This window comes from Thermobia domestica, chromosome 7 (assembly GCF_964235325.1).
Source record: "Thermobia domestica chromosome 7, izTheDome1.hap1.1, whole genome shotgun sequence".
Taxonomy (NCBI): Eukaryota; Metazoa; Arthropoda; class Insecta; order Zygentoma; family Lepismatidae; genus Thermobia; species Thermobia domestica.
In genome coordinates this window covers 174,990,006-175,012,026 of record NC_137460.1, presented here as the reverse complement: position 1 = coordinate 175,012,026, position 22,021 = coordinate 174,990,006, and the positions used below count along the sequence as shown (strand labels likewise).

Here is a 22,021-nt window from a genome sequence, read left to right as displayed (position 1 = left end):
AACTGTGTACAGATGTCAGGAATATCCCACATTAAAGGAGTCGTACATGTACATATAAAAGAATATTCACAAAAAAAAAAAAAGAAAGAAAAAAAAAGTAGTCAAAGGGTTAAATCTAGCGTATCATTTTTGATTGACCATGGCTAGTTCAGTTAAATTATATTTTTAACACATTTTTTCTCTTAATTAGTGTAAAGAAGTTATATTTCAATCTTGCAGCTTTTATGTTAGATAAAAATTTTATATGATACTTAACAAGGGCATTACTTGTAACGGAAATGCTTCTGGAAAGCTCCGTGTACGTAGAATAATGTTGCTAAGAGCAGTTATTTTCATTAATAATTTTAATCTTTCCGTAAGCAACGATTAAATTAATCAGTTAAACATTTTTATAATCAGCTAACACGGTTACCTCACAAGGTACAGTGAAACCTGTCTATGTTGGCCACCATTGGTTCCATCGGAAAGTGGCCAACTTACAGAAAATAACTGTGATTTGTGTATTTTTAGAATATGATATCTAGTATTATTTGATTATAAAATTTTAATAGCAGTGGCACGACAGCTACTTATAAATAATGTATATAGAGTAATCATAAAAATATACAGTACTAAAAATATTACTATAGTATGTTTAATATATGTGCATACCTTTCTCTTCCTGAAAACTAGTGTGGTACATTGGATTATTCGGATTGAAAACACAATAACACAAACAACCATGAAATAGAAACGCAGTTTATTGAAATTAATATTATAGCACACTGAGTTATTCAGATTGAAAACAAGAAAAGCTAAGTTATAAATTAAGAAATTCATATGCAATTTATATGACTTCTTTTCAGTTGTTACTGAATGGTGGTTCATTCTAGACGTTTTGTTTTATTCTTTTTGGGAGATATGCACATTCTAACATTGTACATTCACTACCTCTTGTTAATGAGCTAGAAGTGTTTCCCTCGGAGCAAAAGATGTTTTGAGAAAATCTTGAGGGAGAATTCATATATCAAAAACTCCGCTATCTTTTGACAAGCCGACAGGTGCCAATAGTTGATAATTGAGACAGTTAGTTTTAACCTTGAGAATTTTCCGGAATTACTAAACCTCACCACCGATGAGAGGAGCTGATATAGCTAATGGTTTTACCAAAACAGACAGGGTAAACAAATACGTACAACCATTTCCTGAATTCCTGTACGTGCTTTTTCTTATTCACATTTTTCTTCACTACCCTTTATCAGGGTAGTCTTCTGGCCATTGACCTCCAAGAGCAAATCGCGGGAATCCATGCTTCTTGTCTCTAGTCACAAATACAGAACATCTGCCTCGCATATAGGAATATGAAAGAGTTAAAAAAAAACAAAAAAAAAAACGATATTTTGCATGCCCAAGACACGCAGCTAAATTTATCATTATCATCATAGGATTAACATTGCTTCAGTGTGGCCATCTTCCAAGATAGACGGGTGGCCAACTTATAGAGTAGTAAGTAACAAATGTCTTATGGGAAAATGCAGGTTCCAGACGAACTAGGCCAAGATAAGCAGGTGGCCAACTTAGAGAGGTGGCTAAGTTGACAGGTTTCACTGTACCAATGAGATACCGAAGAACCAATTAACTCGTTAGATAGCCCTCATGATACTATCAAATCCAGAAAGCAATTCGAAAAAATGATGTTAAATTTTCTGACAAATAAGGTCAAAGTGAATCATTCTGAACACAAAATATAAATTAACAAAATATAATAACCACCAAAATTGTATTGATTTTCAGCAAACCACTTTCGATAAATCGCCTCCAAACTTCACCACCTGCAACATCCATATAAAAGTGGGTTTTAGAGTGTGAGCCAGAAGTCATATGACAGTCCTAACACAGGAAAGGCGGTTGGGTTGGGCGTTCATATTACCCATAGATGATTTTTGAGGATCTGGTAACCTCAGAAACACAAGTTATCAGTATGGCCAGCATGTTCGAGACCGCCATCTTGAGTACTACTTTGATGTTTTAAATACAAAGTTTGGCATGCGATACGTGTTTGATATGCAGTCTTCACAGAAATGCAATGCAGCTACCCATTTTGTCCGGCCACTAACAGTACACTAATTGTGCTTTGTTGTTGTTTTGCAGGTGTCCCTTAACATTGACATTGACCATTATGTCCTATTAGTAATCCTTAACTAATTATAACTTGTTTTAGTTTTGCAGCTTGACGACTGAGGAACGTGCGAAGACAATCCTGATATGTGAAAATCGCATCACGCGTGTGATAGCTGCAGAGTTCGATATGCTTCATCCCGATACGGCGTTTCATTTCCCACTCCACAGTGGTTTCAACATATTTATCTGCAGATTCGGAGAGACGAGATCTGTGTCCGATAAACCTCGCAGTAGTAGTCTGAAATCCTCTTCAGATATGACAACACTGTTGCTGTCCTCCCATTCTTCAGCAAAAGCTCCCAACGTAGCAGACGGCGTTTATATGAAGTATTTGGGGTGAATCGTACATCCATAGGGAAGGTGCTTTCTGTTAACAAGTAGCATCTATATATAATTCAAATTCACCAACATATGATAGAAGACAATCCACATCATCGGATCTAGTTTACCGAATGGGCGAAAGAGGAACTACCAAGCAAACCGAATCTGCCCTTGAACATGTTGTTCTCCCGCAATATGTATTTTTACGCAAACGAAGAAGTAAACAAACCAAACTATTGCTATTTTAGTGATAGGAACTTACATTGGATTGATGCATCAGGGATAATTTGTGGCAAAAAGGTCTGGCGTGGTATTTTTGGTTCGAGAATCATTAATCCGTCCATTAACTATGGCACGCTGAACGCCCTTTAGCACATGCTACTGCAGGATGAGGCGATCTTCGCGTCAGTTTTGTAGGAGAATGTCTCATACCCAACGTTCTTTCAGAAGGATAGATGGTGTCCCATTACGAACATGGTGTGCGAAACTATCTGCATCAGCAGTTTCCTAGGAGGTGAATCGGGCGTCATACACCAGTGAACTGGCCAGCGCGTTCTTTGGATATCACGGAACTGGACTGCTGGGTGACCTATCTCAAAACAATGATGTACACCTGTGGGACCACCTATCTTAAATCCGTAGTGTACACCTTCAAGATCCGGAATCTACAGCATTTAGTGCTGCAAATGGAGGATGCATTGCTGCCGTGATTCCAGAGACATCGCTAGCCACCGTGCATACACCATTGTTGCAGAGGATGGTTATTTAAAGTGTGTGAGTGACCAAGATACAAATCACTGCGAACAGTTAGTGATAAAATGGTCAACGACATTGCTCTTCTGCGAAAATATTGTACATGAGACATAGTGTCAACGTTCATATTTAAAAATTTAAAGTGGTGTCTAAAATGGCGGTCGTGATGGTCACTTGTTTCTGAAATTACCAGATTCCCCAAACAACAAATATGGCTAATATGGATCCCGACCCAACAGACTTCGCTGGGTAGGGTTCTCATCTGACTTTTGGCCCATAATGTACAACTCACTTTTTATGGGGATGTTGCAGGTAGTAAAATTCGGAAGCGATTTAGTCAGATGTGGTTTGCTGAAAATCAATTCAGCTTTGGTGATAGATTAAGCACTGATTGCTAATTTATACTTTGTATTCAGAATGATCCACTTTGGCCTTGTTTGTGAGAAAAGTTTAAAGTCGATTTTCTCGAATTGTTTTTTGGGTTTCAAGTTTAGCTTTCTGGGTTTGATAGTTAATATGGTGATGGCTATCTAACGAGCTAATTGACATGAACTTTTAGTTGATAATTGTTAAAATAAGTCGATTGTAGCTACAAACCGGAAAAGGTCAGGGAATTTGAGAAGACCAGGAATAGTCGAAGAATTTCGATTTGCTAAAAACGAGGTTTTAAAAACATTTGCAAAAAACTTTTGAGATTATTTCAGATGTGGTTGAATGCATATTTTTCATTGGCAACTTCAGACTTAGAAATTTATTTGTATTTTACACTGCGATATAAGAAATTTATGTCCTATACTTGTGCACATTATCTTTTGTTATAGCTTGTGCAGTTCAGTATCATGTTGGCGAATCAACCACAAATTGTAGTTTGATCGTTTATTCAATGGGCAATTCATCTATGATCCACAAATAATTCCAGTCTTTTTTTTTTTTTTTCATTCCCACTAGTTTCTTGTTCTGGATTAAGTGAGAGTATCGTATTCTAGAAATGAAAGGATTCAGTTACTCATATTCGAGCTTCTGTGTTTTCAACTAACTTATTTTAAATCACAAGGAAGTTTACTTCGATAATGCTTATGAGTTCACAAAAATAACTGATACAGTTGCACATCAGCGTATGCATTGGGTCAAATAGTCAGTTGACAGCCGTGCTAATTTCATTGGGCTCTGGATCTTTAAATAAGAATTATATCTATGACCACCAAAGTGTACTCTCTACTTTGTGCTTATAGTGCAATATTCATTTTTGATTTGATTTTAGGGTTTTGTTCATCAGCAAGGTTATATAAGATGTGGAGTTAACAACTTAACGTTGGATCCCAATCACATGAGCTTTCGCTGGGAATCGAACTCAAGTCTCCCACGTCAAAAGCGCTTACGAGGAATTTGCAGTATTTATAGTTACACATTTATAGCACTTATAGGTCCCGTGCTCCCGTTTTGCAGCTTGACGACATATATATTACCAATAATTGTACATTTGTAATGATTTAATTATGAAGATTCGCCTCATAAGTTAAAAATATTATTCTGACATTGAAAAGATTCAGCACTTTACAAACAATGTTTAGGGTACCTGAGTTCAAATAAAGATAAAGAATTGTGTAATGCGCACTGAATCGACAGCCCAACTTGAAGTGGTGGTTTCTCATGACCCTGTGCTGTATACCCTCTAGTGAACGAAAATTAATTCTATGGATTATATTGTAATGTCTGTTTGGTAGAGACAATAATAGTCCGGGATTTCTCCCTTCACCAATTTCATTATAAAATGATTATCTATAAAATTGATTACAAAGTTCTTGTAATATAAATGTTTCCAATATTAGACCTCAGCGTACGTAAAGTAGCCTTGGTTTTGACGAAGGTAGAGATTAAATATGTACGGACACCTCTATGCCCAATACAGCCTCCGAGGTGTTGTAAAAGGAATCTCCTTAACTAAAGGAGCTGGTTTCACTAGGATACCCCCTTTTGCCGAATGCGGCCTCCAGGAGTAGATTGTAGCTGGGAATCTCTTTCACCCAATACAGCAGCTGCTAGAGATTAGATGAGGTGGGATCTCCCATGAGGTTATCAGTGCTCCACTGATATTTTGGTCCTCTTCTGGCCTTCTTTCATAGGTGATTCCTGGGTGGTTCGTTCCTCCTCGGATTCCGTTGTGCAGGCATCGTGTCTTCTGTTTACTTCCTGTGTTGTCTGCTTGAATTGATGACTGTAAATAATAGCACATGTTCTATGGTTTTAACATGTGCTTGAAGGAATGATACACTGAATGGTGGGGATTCTTACAACCCCCACACTGAAAAAAAAAAAAAATACACATGATTGTTTTTGAAAAACACACATACGACGTACTATTGTGTCATAACACAAGATACTGATGCATTAAGGAAGCACCAAAAAGTTTAAAGCATTTCCAAACACTTGTACTGATACAATGAAAGAAGAAAATCATATTAACACTATAGTTCTGTTCCGACTAAGCAGGATCAAAACGTTATCTCCTTCAAAGGGGTCAGAAAATGCTATCACTGTACACACTAAATCACACCGTGGGTATAGCCCTGACTTTCTTGATGGCTATGTTCGGTGTAAATTTTAGTACCATGTCCGGGAAAATCTATATCTATGTATATCCGTGTGAATAGTAGGTGCCGACGAAGTGATACTTTCCTTTAATGGTAGGGAAATTTCCAGGCGTAATGATGAGTCTTTATCATTGTAACTGGACTTACAAAATATGAGGCACAAATAGATAATCGTTATCGTGAGAATGAAGAAAAGAATAATAATTGGGATCAGGCTTGGAGCGTTTTCCTGCCAAGGGGAAAAGATCATTACTCTCGTGATTGTAAACGTGTATATAAGAGGTATAAAGCTATGCCTAGGGCGAGCGAAAGAAATATAATACAGGATATAATAAGAATAGTCCATGGAAAAAAGTGGTGCAAATTCAGAGAAATGACTTGGTAAGTTATTACGTTCTTGTTGGAGAAGAGCGTGAAGAGATGTTATGGTTTGTTGAATAGTTTGCAGGTTGAAACTAAAGTTAAAATTATAGTTGGCAGGAAGTGTGCGATATTGTAAAATGAAGTTGGCCGAATGTCTGGTGGGTAAATTAAGGGTATATGTCTTGATGTACGTATTCATAGTCTTCATATGGAAAGAAATAGGTGAGGGAATGCTTCATTTCATCCATAACAGTCATGTGGTTCCGTTTATGAGCTATACGTGTAGACTTCTAGTAAGTAGTAGTCCATTTGGTGTGTGTAAGTAAAATTCATCCACTTTGATGGATCAATATGGCAGTTAGCCAATAGATAGGATGAACTATGAGATATAGGGCTCTAGCCATATAGTGATGTAATGCCTGTCGTAATTCGACATGATCTCTTATCTTTAACAAATCGTTGGCGGTGTCTAGTGCATTTAGTTTTGTCTGTAGGGCTTCTCAAGTTTCAAACCTCTCAAACGCTATTTTGTTGTAGAAATCTAGCTGGAGTCCTAACGAGAGAAGGTGAACTTTTTGTTCTTCCGTTGCGTCTGGTATCAGTTGCCGAATAGCTCTTAATTTTCGAAGCAAATAGGAGTCAATAAGTTCGTCGGGTCCCTGCTGGACTTGAAATAATTCCTGTCCTGCGTTATGTTGTTTTGTAACTTTAAAATTTAGATATAGTTGTGAAATGTTACTTGAAATAAATAGAGATTTCAAAATGATGATAGGAATAAGTTAAAGATGATAGATAACTGCTTAATTTACCATATCAATATTCAATTGAAACATTAGTTTTGAGAAGGATATGAATAGATTATAAAATCTCGTTAGTAAAAGAATTCAGATTAGATGCATCTATCTCTTTATATTGTATCCATGATGTTACATTGAAATATTTCTCATTTCTACAAATAGTTACAAAATTGAATACAATAAAATTATGCATGCTCAGGAGGAAGACCTCCGTGCATTATGAACTTCTTATATGTTGTTCTTTACATAAGGTTAGGTTGGGTTTACATGTGTTGTTCTTTACATAAGGTTAAGTTTTACTTACAGGAAGGATGTAGAATTGAAGACCATTCTTACACTATGACTATCAACCACTTGACTGACTATAAAGACGCTGAATGTTCAGAGCGTTCTGTCGATTCTCACTGATCTATAGTTGAAGCGCTTAAAGGATAAAGGTGTTAAGTTAAATTTTTCGAATTCTGGTGCTTCATGCACCTGTTATATGTTAGCCATGCTACATAAGACATCATTTAGTAAGTTCTCGTCCCAGTGAAGAAATTTGGAAACGATGAATGTTGTATATTAAAAGACATAGTGTGAATGTCAGTTTTCCCGAAATGTACAATTTCTTACATACCACCTTTATCCTCTAACCGCTTCAGTTCTGGCCTTTTGTTTATTCCTTGCTTAGTTTATATATTTTTGTTTTTCGACCTTTCTCGTATATGAGTTCCTGTTTACTTCTCGTATTTTCGATATTGTCCCTTTCCTTTACCTGTTTTCACTTTCTTGAAAGCGAGTCTATTTGTTTATAGAATCTTGTTTCTTTGTACTTTGCAAACTTTTAATATGCATTGATATTTTCGGGAATTACATTATATTCCCTCTTCTGGGAAGAAAAAAATTACCAAGTGCTTGTAAAAATATCATTGGTTAATATCTTCCTCTCTCCTTATCTTTTTTTATTTCTTTCTTTTTTTTTTAAGTATACATTGATATGTGCAGCACATTAACGCGTTGGCCGCCATGTGCATAATTCTGATGCACAAATAGTGGGGTGCAAAATACTCCGAAATATGGCTTGGCGGCTAACCTAATGCTAGCTTGTGTAACATACTAAGTGCGGAGCACTGAGACTTTGCTGTAATAAAACAAGCGTTAAGTACATCACACTTAATTTCGTAGCCGCAGAGACAGTTAAGGGTTTTCACCTGTATATAAAGATATAATAAAGAAAAAATAAAACACTAAACAAAACTGCATAGCACTGCACTATCAGCTGGTTATCGAAACCAGTCCATTTAGTTAACAAGAGAACGCGTCTTGCAGAAAGTTGCACAGTAGTGTCATCAAAGAACTGGAAAATGAAAAGCTCCTTCGTGGCTAAGCGGTTAGCATACGCGCCTTTGGCGCGGGAGACCCGGATTCGATTCCCGGCGGGAGCTCATGTGGTTCGGATTCCACGTTAATCAGTAGGTCCACGTCATATAGCCTTGCTGCTGAACGAGACGTTAAAGTCAAGCCATCTACATCTACTGGAAAGGCGAACCAATCATCTAGTTCCTGTAGGGAACCATATCAGTTCGTAGGGCCTGTTGCCTTTATTTATCGTATATTGTGCTAAACGTCGGACATCGTAGTAAGTTGCAAATCATGGTAGGTCAAACACGAAGGAGACATTGCTGTCCTCGAACCGTAGACCATCATCATGTACCTGGTAACATGCGCTGGAAATTTGCTGCTGCTTCCAGATATGGATCATTCCATGTCAACTCACCTAGAACAATGTGCCTCAATGTCTCAGATTCTCTTCAAAATTTTTCATACTTAAATACCAATGAAATTGTGCTAAATTATTATTGTTATTATTATTATTATTATTATTATTATTATTATTATTATTATTTTATTTTTGGGATGAGAAATGGACCAGGGAGACATTTTTGAAAAATGTGAATTTGTGCCAATTTCACTTTCCGGCACTCAGCATTATGGAACTAAAATTACCATAACTTCCTTATTTTTCCAGTTATTGGGCTCATCCAGATGTCAAATGAAAGCTTATTTTTTGCTCTTTCAGTAGATTCTAAGAAACCTTGCATAAGGTTACACTGCCAATCATTAATGGGCATGCAAAGCAAATTTTATGGTCTTTCACAAATTGTGCCATTTCTCAAAAGTTACAACTGTAAAACTTTTGAAACTTTTTTGTACATTCATCTTAACACGTACATGGTATGGTCAAAAAATGAAAAGGATGCTTTTTGTATTTTCGTTATTATTATTATTATTATTATTATTATTATTACTAAGGTGTTCTACTCAGCATTTTGTACTGTGTTGTGTAAAAGCGCGAGGAATCTAATTTTGAAATTATTGTGTGTAAAGCATCACCCGAAAGTGTTATTGGTCTAACAGAAGATTTCACAGGTGTTTCTAACATAGAGGATTGTAATCTTTTTGCCCTTTTGTAAAATTTCTGCTTACGCCACTAAGCCATTAAATGATGCGATGGAACGCTGAAAAAAATCCACGATATATTTCGGTAACAACCCACTAATAATATCAACCCAGTAGTTACTTATATACTGCTTTGCATAAATAGATGGCAACAGAGACTCGTCCGGTAATTGTACCCTTGATCTATATTTGTCTATCACTGTGAGCCCTGGATCTGAACTCGAAAACTGCTCTAAAAGGGCTTTCTTGAGATCTGTCCAATTTAACGTGAAATGTGAGTCTTTTGACGTAAACCAGCACAGCAATGTATTCAACAAACAAAGGGGGAAAATATGCACCCTTTTTTAATCTGACCCATTTGACAAGGCACCCAAACGATCAAAAGACTGTATGAATTTTTCAGCAGATACTCCTGGGAGGCCTGAGAAAATTTCTAATGTTGGATCATGAAAAACAGTTCTAGGTTGATGGGCCAATGCGGTATTTCTAGCCCGTGGCATTATACAACAAATAAACCAAATACTTCAGAGAAAGCTCGTGAATAACTGAAAAATAGGCATTCTAAAGAGTGCTATAATTGTTAACCAAATGTAGCTATAAATTATGAAAAGAACAAAACACAAGAAGTTCATATTTCTGTGCCATTCGCCGTATATTAAGGAGCCATGTTTCGTAACTTTAAAATTTTAGATACAGTTCTGAAATGTTATTTAAAGTAAATAGAGATTTCAATATGATGATAGGAGTTGATAGATAGCTTAATTTACCATGTCAATATTCAATTGAAACATTACTTTTGAGAAAGATGAGTAAGGTATAAAATCTCGGTAGTAAAATAATTCAGATTAGGTTCATCTATCTCTTTATATTGTATTCATGATGTTACATTGAAATATTTCTCATTTCTACAAATAGTTACAAAATTGAATACAATAAAATTATGCATGCTCAGGAGGAAGACCTCCATGCATTGTGAACTTCTTATATGTTGTTCTTTACATGAGGTTAAGTTTTACTTACAGGAAGGATGTAGAATTGAAGACCATTCTTCTTACATTATGACTATCAACAACTTGACTGACTATAATGACGCTGAATGTTCAGACCGTTCTGTGGATTCTTACCGATCTTTTAATTCTGATTTCTTGTGTGTTCCTTGATTAGTTTATATACTTTTGTTTTTCGGTCTTTTTCCAGTATGAGTTCCTGTTTACTTCTCGTATTTTTGATATTGTCACTTTCGTTTACCTGTTTTCACTTTCTTGAAAGCGAGTCTATTTGTTTAATTAATTCCAATCTTATTCCATTTTACTTTCAGTAACAAATTTTTAAAATGCATTGATATTTGTGGGAACAATATGAAGGTAACGCGATCAATTTGGCAATGTCCCGTACTAATTTTGGTTTTTAAGCTGTAAAACTAAATCCAGTGCAGTGTTATGGAAATATATAGGTAAAAGTTCGGTTTTCCTCACTGGTAACCATGACTCCATAGTGGCCATATGGTCGTAGAGCATAAAAAATCTACCCGAATCTTCATTTATATGACCAAAATATTTGGTTAGGTGAGGCATACTAAAAGACATACTTGACGCACTCCCCGTCATACTATTAGAAATCTCACTATTATCGTCTTTCGATCTAAGCGTCTGCCTACCAAACCTTGTATCCGACATAAAAAAAATCGCACCTTCAGAAGAACAACAACAAAGGGGAAAAATAGAAATGAAAAAGAATTAGTACTAATCTTTTTTTTTTTTCCTAAATGAAAGTTTGAATATTGTTAGTAAGATGAGCGTCTCGTGCAAGAAACCGCGCCTATCACCATGTAATGTCTATTTGGTAAGAGACAATAATAGTCCGAGATTTTGCTCTTCACCAATTTTATTATAGAATTACTCTCTATAAAATTAATTACAAAGTTCTTGTAATACAAATAAATGTTTCCAATATTAGCGCACGTAAAGTGGCATTGGTTTGATGAAGGTGAGAGGTTAGTTTTGTACGAACATCTCGTTGCCCAATGCGACCTCTGAGGTGTTATAAAAGGAATCTCCTTAACTGAAGTAGCTGGCCTTACAAGGATACCCCCTTTTGCCCGATGCGGCCTCCAGGTTTAGGTTGTAGCTGGGAATCTCCTTCGCCCGATGTAGCCACCACAGATAAGATGAGATGGGATCTCCCTTGAGGTTATGTGATCAGTGCTCCACTGATAGTTTGGTCATCTTTGGCCCTCTTTCATCGGTGATATCTGGGTGGTTCATTCCTCCTAGGGTTCCGTCGGCCAGGCCACATGTCTTCGTGTTCACTTCGTGTGTTGTCTGCCTGAATTGATGGCTATAAACAAAAGCATGTGTTCTATCGTTGTAACATCTACTTGAAGGAATGATACACTGAATATTATGTAACAATAGCCTTTGGCGCCCCTAGGCAAAATCCCTAGTGGCGCCCTGCTCACTTATCGGTAGGCCCCATGCATGATCATCTATAACTTACGCATACACGCAAAACGGCCATAAACCGTAAATTATCAGTGGGAGAATATTGATCGTTTTTCTTTTTATATCGTTGTAGTATGTCTTTTAAAAGTAAACTCGACAGAGTGCCCTGTTCATTAAAAATATACTCATATAAAATTCGTACTTCTTTGCAGTGTTAGTGTAAATAAACAGTAATATATCCACCAGCATTACCAAAAGGACTTCAAGTGAATATATATATTAGGGTGGTCCTTATTTTACAACATTATATTTTTTTTTCGGGACACCCCTTCATTTGGTGCCACTTATCAAAATACTATCCTGTGCAAAATTTCATTTCAATCGAATGAGGATAAATGGTGCCTCAAACAACCTAAAGTTTTTGTTAATTTATTGGGAGTTTTTGAATTATCCAATAGATGGCAGTACCTATAAAGATATAATAACATGCACTTATAAGCGACATTTTCAAACTCTTTCCTGTGATTTTCAAGCAAAAATAGTAACTTAAGATGTGCTACGAAAATAAATTATTCTGATTGAATGAATGTCATATTTAATATGTTTTTTGGCATAAAGTTTCTTCACCACAAGCGCTTGAATTTATGTTTCTGCTGAGTTCCCCAGTTTTGTTGTTAGTTGAGGGCCAATGAAGTAAAAGCGAATATCTTAAATCAATAGAGACTAGAAGCACCGATAAGATTTATCTTTTAAAGCACGACAATTGTCAAATTGTTGGTTCCAAATTACCATCAAATGCATAAATGGTCAGGGTGTTATTTTACGACCTTAGGAAAGTAAAATTTATGTTGTGGTGCGAGGAAGATAAAATGGATCATCTTAGAGGAAAAAAGAACGACCTGGATGCATGATTGGAACTGACATTGTCCTACTGGAAAAAGAGAGAGCGAGACTTGTTGCAGTTTTGGATAAATGCAAAGTTAGTGACAGAGATGTGGTAAATATTTTAACTACTCTTGCCGAAGTATTGAATCAGAATGTAGATGCATTGGTTATAAATAGATCATCTATTCGCCTTTGTCGTCAATATTTATGTCAGTTAGGATCTGCAACCTGCAAGAAGTTTTTGGGGGTGGTGAAATTGAAAAAATAAAAGCTGTTACGTGCACTGAGATGAAAAGATGCTTCCTGCATTAACAAAGACAGTGTTCGTTGACAGACTACCGGTTATTGTTAATTTCGATGAGAGTGAACGATTACTAGCACTTCCGAAATTACCATCTGTCACAGGAAAACATTAAGTGATTGCTGTGCATAATCATGAGCGTCTCTGGCGGGGGAGACGAGGGGGAAACGTCCCCCCAATATTTTGAAGTATAAAATATTCAATATTTTACTCTAATTTAATTTATTTACTAACAGCGGAATAACACATAAATAATAATAATTATATTTACTTGGAATATAATATTCAGGCAGTGTATAACGGAGTTCTTGATACACCTTAGAGGGTCTGTGAAGGTAAGCAGAAAGGTAACAAATGGAATCGAAGATAATAAACAGGTTGGGATAGGTAGTACTAAGCCCTTTCTTTGATGTCCCCCAAATTTTGCATGCCAGGGACGCCAGTGTGCATAATACTCTGGAAAAATGTGGTCTTGTTGATAAAGTTCAAGCTCTTTGCTGTGACACAACCTCCGCAAATACTGGACGAATAAAACGTGCCTGCATCTTGTTGGAACAATATTTGGGAAGAGATATTTTATATTTGTTGTGCAGGCATCACATTTATGAACTCGTTTTAAAAGTTGTTTTCGAGTCAAAGATCATGATCGGTCCGGAAACATTTCTATTTTCAATCATTTTCAGCAAGCTTAGTGATATATTGACAAAACTAAATTCAAGCGCGCTATACAAGATGAACGCATTCAAGAAAAAGTACACGACACTGCCAATGACGTTCTTCAGATTGCCATACAGAATATCTAGAAAAACTTACCCAGAAAAGACTGGCTTGAACTTATTGAACTTGTTATTTTTCTCGGGGGAGTTCCACCCAGAAGAATATCATTACTTTTCCCAGGGGCTTATCATCGTGCCAGATGGATGGCAAAGGCCATATTTTCCTTGAAGAGTTTACTCTTCCGTGATTTATTTTTAGTCCAAACTGGAAAAATACGGGTAACCTTTGTTTGTGGTATGGCAAAGGTTTTATGATCGAATTTGATAGTTTAGTGAATTTCGAAACCGCTTGATGCCATTTTGTCACCCTTGGCCAAACATAAATATTCAAGATGGCGTCCGATATGGCGGATCAAATATGTATATTGTAAATGTAAAGCGATTTATGTAAATAAGGTGTCATTTGCTATGTTTTCTGGGTCCAGGAATTCAAAAATGAAGGCCACTTCTTAAATACAGCTACAGAAATCCAAAGATTGAAGATGACGTCCAATATGGCGGATCAAATATACACATTTAAATATAAAGTAATATCCATAAATAAGATGTCATTTTCTGCTTTCGGGATTTAGAAATGAAGAAATGGTATTAATAAAGAACAATAATGATATATGAGTACATGTCTCCATATTTTATATTGAGTAGTCTAATAACATATGATATTATGGCATGTCAGATGGAAGCGGATTAACAGAAATTCTGGACTGTGCATTGGTAGTGTGAAGGTGATATTAAACGGAAAAATGTGTCCTCAAAACATGCGAGTTTTACGGCTTCTTACTAAAGAAATTTTACATCCAATAATTGATTATGTTAAAGTAAAAATTCTGAAAGTATATTGACAGATTTGGAGAAGAGTGAGCAAAGTCGCAATACTTGCTTACGAAACAGAAAAATCTGTGGTCTCCAAATATGAGCAAAGTTTGCCAAATGGATTTTATGCACCTCTTCATAGAGGCATTATCAAAATCAATGAAGGGACGTAAAATACCGGACCTAAAACTTCTGTTGCAATAGATACAAAGTTACTATATTTTAGAGTTGTAGCCCTTCAGATATACAAAGAAATAAACGTGCTTTACGTTTCAAAATATGAAATTGCTACAACACCTACATCGATGTTTACAGATGATGACCATATTCAGGAAGCTAAAGGTAAATCTATTTTAAAGACTAACATGGCCATACTTATGTCAGCTAGAGTTTGTAGCAAACCTTCACTGATTGTTATTGATGGTTGTGCATATCTGTGGGTAGTGAACTGGCCAGCGAGAGATTTCTTGCAAAACTTCTGTAATAAAATCATTGCACATTTGCTACAAGCAAACGTCAACTTAATTATCGACAGATTACGAATACAGTATTAAATCATCCACAAGGGCTTTCAAGTGAAGGAGTCTGTAGGAGGTTTGACAGAGGAAGCGCCACTTCCTACACAGAAGGCAATCCTAAAAAAATAGTGACAATAAGGAGCAGTTGATTCATCTTTTAACCAGATATGTTGTCAACAAAGTGGCAAGGTTGTGCTTAGGAAACATACTCATCATTAGCAATCAGGATCCACCACCCATACAAGTAAAATGTGGTATTATCGTAGATCGAATTGATTTACAAAACTTTCAGGAAGAGGCAGATATCATGATGATGCAAGATCGGCTTGTAAAAGTGAGAGAAAGAGGCAATTAAACAGTCCATGTTATGTGACGACACTGAGGTATTTGTCCTTATCCTCTATTATTACTACAAACACTCTATGTCATATCAAATCTACATGGTGTCATTGAAAGAAACAAGAAATCCAGTTGACATAAAGGCTACAGTTGAAAAACGGAAGAACATAAGTTTACGTGTAGTCCACATTCTTTCGGGTTGTGACACTGATGCTAGTTATTATAGCATTGGAACAGAAAAAGTTCTAAAATGTCTCAATGTTGGCTATAAACTTCAGATATTTGATCACATCGATAGTGATGTAACAGACGTAATAAAAGAAGCTACGAAGTTTGTCACTGTTTGTTATAGACTTAAATCTGTTAACATTGCAGAATGCAAAATAGCATTTGAGCAAGAAAAGCTAGTCAGGCACAGCTTCATGCTCCTCCATGCCTTCTCATCTAATCCACCAACAACTGAAAGTTTTGTAGAAAATGTTAAACGTGCTTACTTTCAAGTAAGTTTGTAACTGTCAGCAAGTGACGCAACTTTGCTAGATATCAATTCCGTTTGTTTTGGATGATTTGAAAACGAAGAAGACAAGCAGCTGATTCCCATTACCATTCGAAAAAGCAATACTATAGCTCCCCAAGACGTTTTGAACACGACGAAATGTTCCTGTCGGTCAAATGAACCCTGCTGAACAATGAGTTGCAACTGTAGGTCAAATAATATTTCCTGCACCATTCTTTGCCACTGCGTACACTAAGGAGATAATTGTTGTGATGCGCATACTTTGGTAGAATAAGGAAGGATGAGTGATAGTGAAGATGATTTAGTGATCGAGGATTAATTAGTTATTGTTCAGGACATGTTAAAAATATAGCTGATGTGATAGAAGAATAGAATAATATTCAAGTTACAAACTACAACTTTTCTTTACTGTTACATGACTACTGTAAAATTATTCGTTAAAAGGAAGTACTTAAGAAATATTTGGAAAATAAAGTTACATTTTAACATTGAATAGATTTTATTTTTAATTCTGGACCCTAAAACTTAGAAAATGACACCTTGTTTACAGAAATCACTTTACATGTACAATATACATATTTGATCCGCCATATTGGACGCCATCTTGAATATTTAGATTTCTGTTGCTTCGTTTAAGAAGTGGACTTCATTTTTGAATTCTTCGACCCTGAAAACATAGAAAAGGACACCTTGTTTAAAAAAATCGCGTTACATTTACAATATACATATTTAATCCGCCATATTCGACGCCATCTTGAATATTTAGATTTTCGTAGAGTTGTTTAAGAAATGAACTCCATTTTTGAATTTCTGGACTCAGAAAACAGAAAATGACACCTTGTTTACAGAAATCGCTTTACATTTACAAATGCATATTTGATCCGCCATATTGGACGCTATCTTGAATATTTAAGTTTGCCCTAGGGTGACAAAGTGGCATCAAGCAGTTTCGAAATCCACATATACTAAACTATCAAATTCAGTCATAAAACCTTTGCCATACCACATAAAAAGGTTTTCGGTCTTGGCACCCGGACTATTTCACTGGAGTAAAAGCCTGATTCACTTTCACTAATTGTAGTATTACTCGTGATTCACTTTCACTTACTACTTTTTCTTGAAAATCACAAGAAAGAGTTTGAAAATGTCACAAGTGCATGTTATATCTTTATTGGATAACTGCGCTGCCATCTATTGGATAATTCAAAAACTCCCAATAAATTAACAAAAACTTTAGGCTGTTTGCAGCACCATTTATCCTCATTCGATTGAAATGAAATTTTGCACAGGATAGTATTTTGATAAGTGGCACCAAATGAAGGGATGTCCCGAAAAAAAATTACAATGTTGTAAAATAAGGATCACCCTAATATATAGTACGATTTTATATATACGATTTTACATAATTATAAATAATAAACCTTGTGAAACCGCTTATAAGATTTTTTTTTTATTTTCAGTTTTTTAATCGAGGAATTGTATACAAGATAAGTTTATTCCTCATTTATGCTTCTGCAAATTCTTTTATCACATCAGAGATGTCCGATTCATGAGCTCTTTTTTGCTCAATATTCAGTACGGCCACAGTTCCCTCATTCTTCGAAGCGTACCCTTATGTTTACTATTACGGGAAGGCAATAACACTTTGATGGGTCCGAACAGAGATACTTCGCACTTGGACCTATATCATAGGGAATTTTGGGAGGGTGCCGGTTTTTTTTTCCAGAGCTGGCAACCTAGTTCGATTCCCGGTAAGACCATTAAATGTTTGAACATAATGACATTGGTTTGGATTCCACCATAAACTGTATGTCTAGGTCTCAAATAACCTCGGTGCTCGAAAGGGACGCCAAACTTCAGCAAACGAACAAAGACGTGGCTGGTTCAGTGCGTTCAGTGCTAGTTCTGTCTTCCTATTTTTTTTACCTCCCTTAAAAGTGTAATTTAGGGTGAATTCAAAGCAACACCATGCTCCAGATCTCTAACTTTCGAAAGAATCAATAACCTTGTTTCTGTTCTCACCGTATTACTTGATCAAAAATCCTTTCTTCAGCCTTATGCCTTGGGATAGGAGAAAACGGAAGTAATTTTTTGAATTACCAAGTCTTCATTGACAAGATTCGTCAAATTAAAATATCTTAATTTTAATATGAAAACTTACGTTACTTGTATTTTAAACTTTCTCCATGTGGTTTTAATATATGATATGACCCCTGTTTTCAGCAGCATCGCTTTTGAAATAGAATTAGTTTCTTAACCTACTAAGTATATACTAAGTGCACACTAATTGTATAAAGTGCTAAATTACATTTAATAACTTAGAGTCCTTGGTTCGATCCCAGCTCGCGCCAAGTGAACTTTGTGGTGGACAAACATCGTGAGCGTGAGTTTTCTCGGGATTGTCCCGTTTTCTCCCACTTTCTTCATTGCACCATTCCATTCATTTCTCATCATCCCGTCTCCTTAAACGTTGGACGTAAAACTGAAAAATTTCACTTTCGTTTTTAATAGGTTAGAGTTTTTAATCCACAGTATTGGCATTACAATAAACAAACTGACTTGATATGTTGAATTTTTCATGCATAATTTGGAATGACAATTTCATCGGCATTTGTTAACTTTTCGAATCAATAAATCGTTGTGCTTGTAGTTTAACCGTCTACGGGCCTGTAGTTTCTGTGAATAACTATAATTGGAATTGATTAAAAAAAAAAAAAAGAAAATAAAAGAAATTGAGTGCATAAGGTAAGCTTCTTAATAGTAATGTCTTGCTTCTTTTTGTTTCTTTGTTTGTTTATTTTCTTTCTTCCAGTCGAATTTCAGCGATATTAGCATACGAACAATGACTGAAACGAAACTGAATTTAATAATTTATTTCTGATTTCTATTATATATTTCTTCTTTTAGGTCTTCCATGTTTAGCGGGATGCATATCTTGCAAACATTCCTACATGTGGTCCAGATAGTTGTGAGCTATTTTCTTATGCTTATTTTCATGACATTCAACGTATGGTTGTGCCTAGCAGTTGTCCTAGGAACCGCATGTGGTTTCTTTCTATTCGGATGGAAAAAATCTGTGATCGTGGATGTGACAGAACATTGCCATTAAGGAGGATAATAATGTGCCTAATGTTCACTATCAGAAAGAAAATGAAAGAAAAATGTACAAAAATAGTCGTTGTGTATTAATGAGTGAGCATTTCATATTGAGACCAAGCGCAGTCGTACCCATGGTATTGTTGTGTGAAAAGTTCCTGAAAAAAATCTTCATATTTTTGTTTGTACAGTTTGACAGTATATATTCAATAATGTTGACATTGTATATTCAATAACGAAATGTATTGCACGATGGAGATTACCAATGAGAATTGTTGAAGGGATACTTGAATCTGTTATATTAAGTGTATATAAATTCATATATACAAAGAAACTATATCATAAATAACTGATCGCAAAACATCGTGTTGGCTCATTTATTCCGTTTGTTCTAAGCCCATATATGTAATTTTTTTAAAGGTGGAAACTTTTAATATTGATTTTATTGAAAAAAAAAAAGAACATTGCTGTAACTTTTATCATTTGTTGACAATGTTAGATATGAATCAAGCGCAGGTATGTTAGTAAACTTTTTAGGAAGTATTTGGTGTGAAGAGTCTGCAGTTACATGAAATGATGTTCTGACAAATCAGTCAGTATTTTCTTGGAGCATTTCATATCCCTAATATAAGTCTGGATATAAAGTACATCAGTTACTGTTTATACACACTATAATGGTGAAATATGTGCTTGTAAGTATACACTCAATTTTAAGAGTTTATTCTGGTTGAGAAGCCTGATTATCGTTGTATTGAATCATTGATTTGGATTGTGTACAAATGGCAGTGTGAGAATGAATGATGTAATTTTCAAATCATCATTATATATTATATATTTTAGTTAATGGTGGCTGTATAATGAAATATATAATTTTTAGTAAATAAAATCTTTATTTTACTATGTGAACCATCTATCAGTTTTCTATTTAAATAGTCAGTTTTGTTATTTTATGTTTATTAAGATTTCCCGATTTTCATTTCTTGGCAGTAAAGAATCTATAATTAATTTTTTATATTTATTTACTATTGAGAAACCTTGTCACACCACAATCATCTCCTCCAAAAGACAGACCCATAAAATAAAGAAAACGCCTAAGCCGTACAAATTTTTTTGAAAAACATACAGTGTAAATGACCGAGACATTTTGTCCCAAAGAAAAGCACTGCATTCCCTTTTTTCTGTTCTTTAATAATTTGATATTATCTGCTGTGTACAATGCAAAATTATATAAATATAAATAATACCAATTTACAGATACAGTAGACAGCAATCTCCAAACTGGCCGTAATGTCCTTGTGGGAGTGCTGTTCAGAAACTTCATGATACGTAGTGTTGTGTTGCCACCATTGTTACGTGATTGACACGCCAGAGTTACTTGGCAGCGTTTCTAAAAGACCTCTCAGGTGTAATAGAGGTATAGAGGGATTGCTACCTACATTAGTCATGAATGTATGAGAGCAGCTTCGGGGGTAGTGTGTTCTTAAAGGAAGACGGTATGATCTCAAGGATTGTTCCCATCCATTCACTTGGAAGAGCGTCACTAGACTATTACAATATACACTTGACTACATAGCGTCGCCAATTTTAGGATCGAAAAAAAACTCTGGTATCACCCGCAAATCTAGAGATAGAGAAAAGATTAGTTGGTTTTGCTGTATTACTGTTTTCCTTAAATAAAATAAGGCAACTTCTGACCAAAGCACATATTACGAGGGGGGATCAAATATAAACGGGATTTTTGTTCCTGGACATCAACAGTTGGTAGGACTGGCCGCGCGCTTCTGCTATGTTTAGGCGCGACCGCTGGAAGTGGAGAGAGCGTGCTGTTTGATATTTCCCTCCATTTCGTCAGTACCGCTCATAATGTCGGAGCAACTGGTGCACCCCTCCACTGCGCAACGCATAATTATAAAATTTCTTGCTCTTGGAGTTACAGCGGCAAAAATTAGCCAGAGATTGACTGCACAGTTCGGGGATCAAACATTATCAAGGACGCGTGCGTATGCCTGGCATAAAAAGTTCAAGGACAACGAAAACGTGTGGAAAATCAGCAACACGATCGCCATCCTCGGACCAGCATTACAGACGAAAATATTCATGCGGTTAAAGGCATTATTGACGACGATCGACGAGTAACAGTAACAGAAATTGCAGAACAAGTCGGAGTCAGCTATGGGAGTTGTCAACCAATCATCAAAAACGACCTACAGTTCCGTAAAGTGTTCCAGATGGGTCCCCCACCTTTTGACCGAAAATCTGAAGTCGAGACGTTTGGAGGTCTGTCAGAGGCTTAATGCAAGGTTTGCGGAAGAAGGTGATGCATTGTTGAGTCGAATCGTCACCTGCGACGAAACGTGGTTTACCACTACACTCCTGAATCCAAACAAGCCAGGAAGGAGTGGCGGAGGAAACGGGAGGCAGCACCAGTGAAAGCTAAGATTCGACTGTCAGCTGGCAAGGTTCTTTCAACCGTTTTTTAAGATCGGCGAGGCATTTTGCTGATTGACTTTTTACATGAGCGATGCACAATATATGCTGAATGCTACAAGCTGTTGAACAAGGCGAGAGTTGTATATCGCCGCAAAAGACGAGACCAAATCGATTCGACAGATCCTCCTGCACGACAATGCGCGACCCATACTGCAGCTCGAACTGTCTCGAAGCTACAGGAAATGCACTGGACTACACTTGAACATCCTCCTTACAGCCCGGACTTATCGCCCTGCGATTTCCATTTGTTCGGATTGCTTAAAGAAGTTCTAGGAAGGCAACGATTTGATGATGACGAGAGTGTGGAAGAGTTAGTGCGCAATTGGCTGGTGACACGACCCTGTTCTTCCTACGATTAGGGCATCAAAAAGCTGCCCATACGCTGGGACAAATGCATTTCCAAAGGAGGAAACTATGT

General features: G+C 36.2%; 1 protein-coding gene across 3 annotated transcripts in view; it reads left to right on the top strand.

The window, feature by feature from the left end:
- The window catches only part of Ctr1A (Copper transporter 1A), a 277,241-nt gene extending 257,222 nt beyond the window's left edge, over positions 1-20,019 (top strand). For all 3 annotated transcript variants that reach the window (XM_081765601.1, XM_081765599.1, XM_081765600.1), the window contains one exon: positions 18,925-20,019. In XM_081765601.1, coding sequence (XP_081621727.1) covers positions 18,925-19,126 — 202 coding nt within the window. In that variant the 3' untranslated portion in view covers positions 19,127-20,019. The remainder of the gene's footprint in view (positions 1-18,924) is intronic.
- The last annotated feature ends 2,002 nt before the right edge of the window (positions 20,020-22,021 follow it).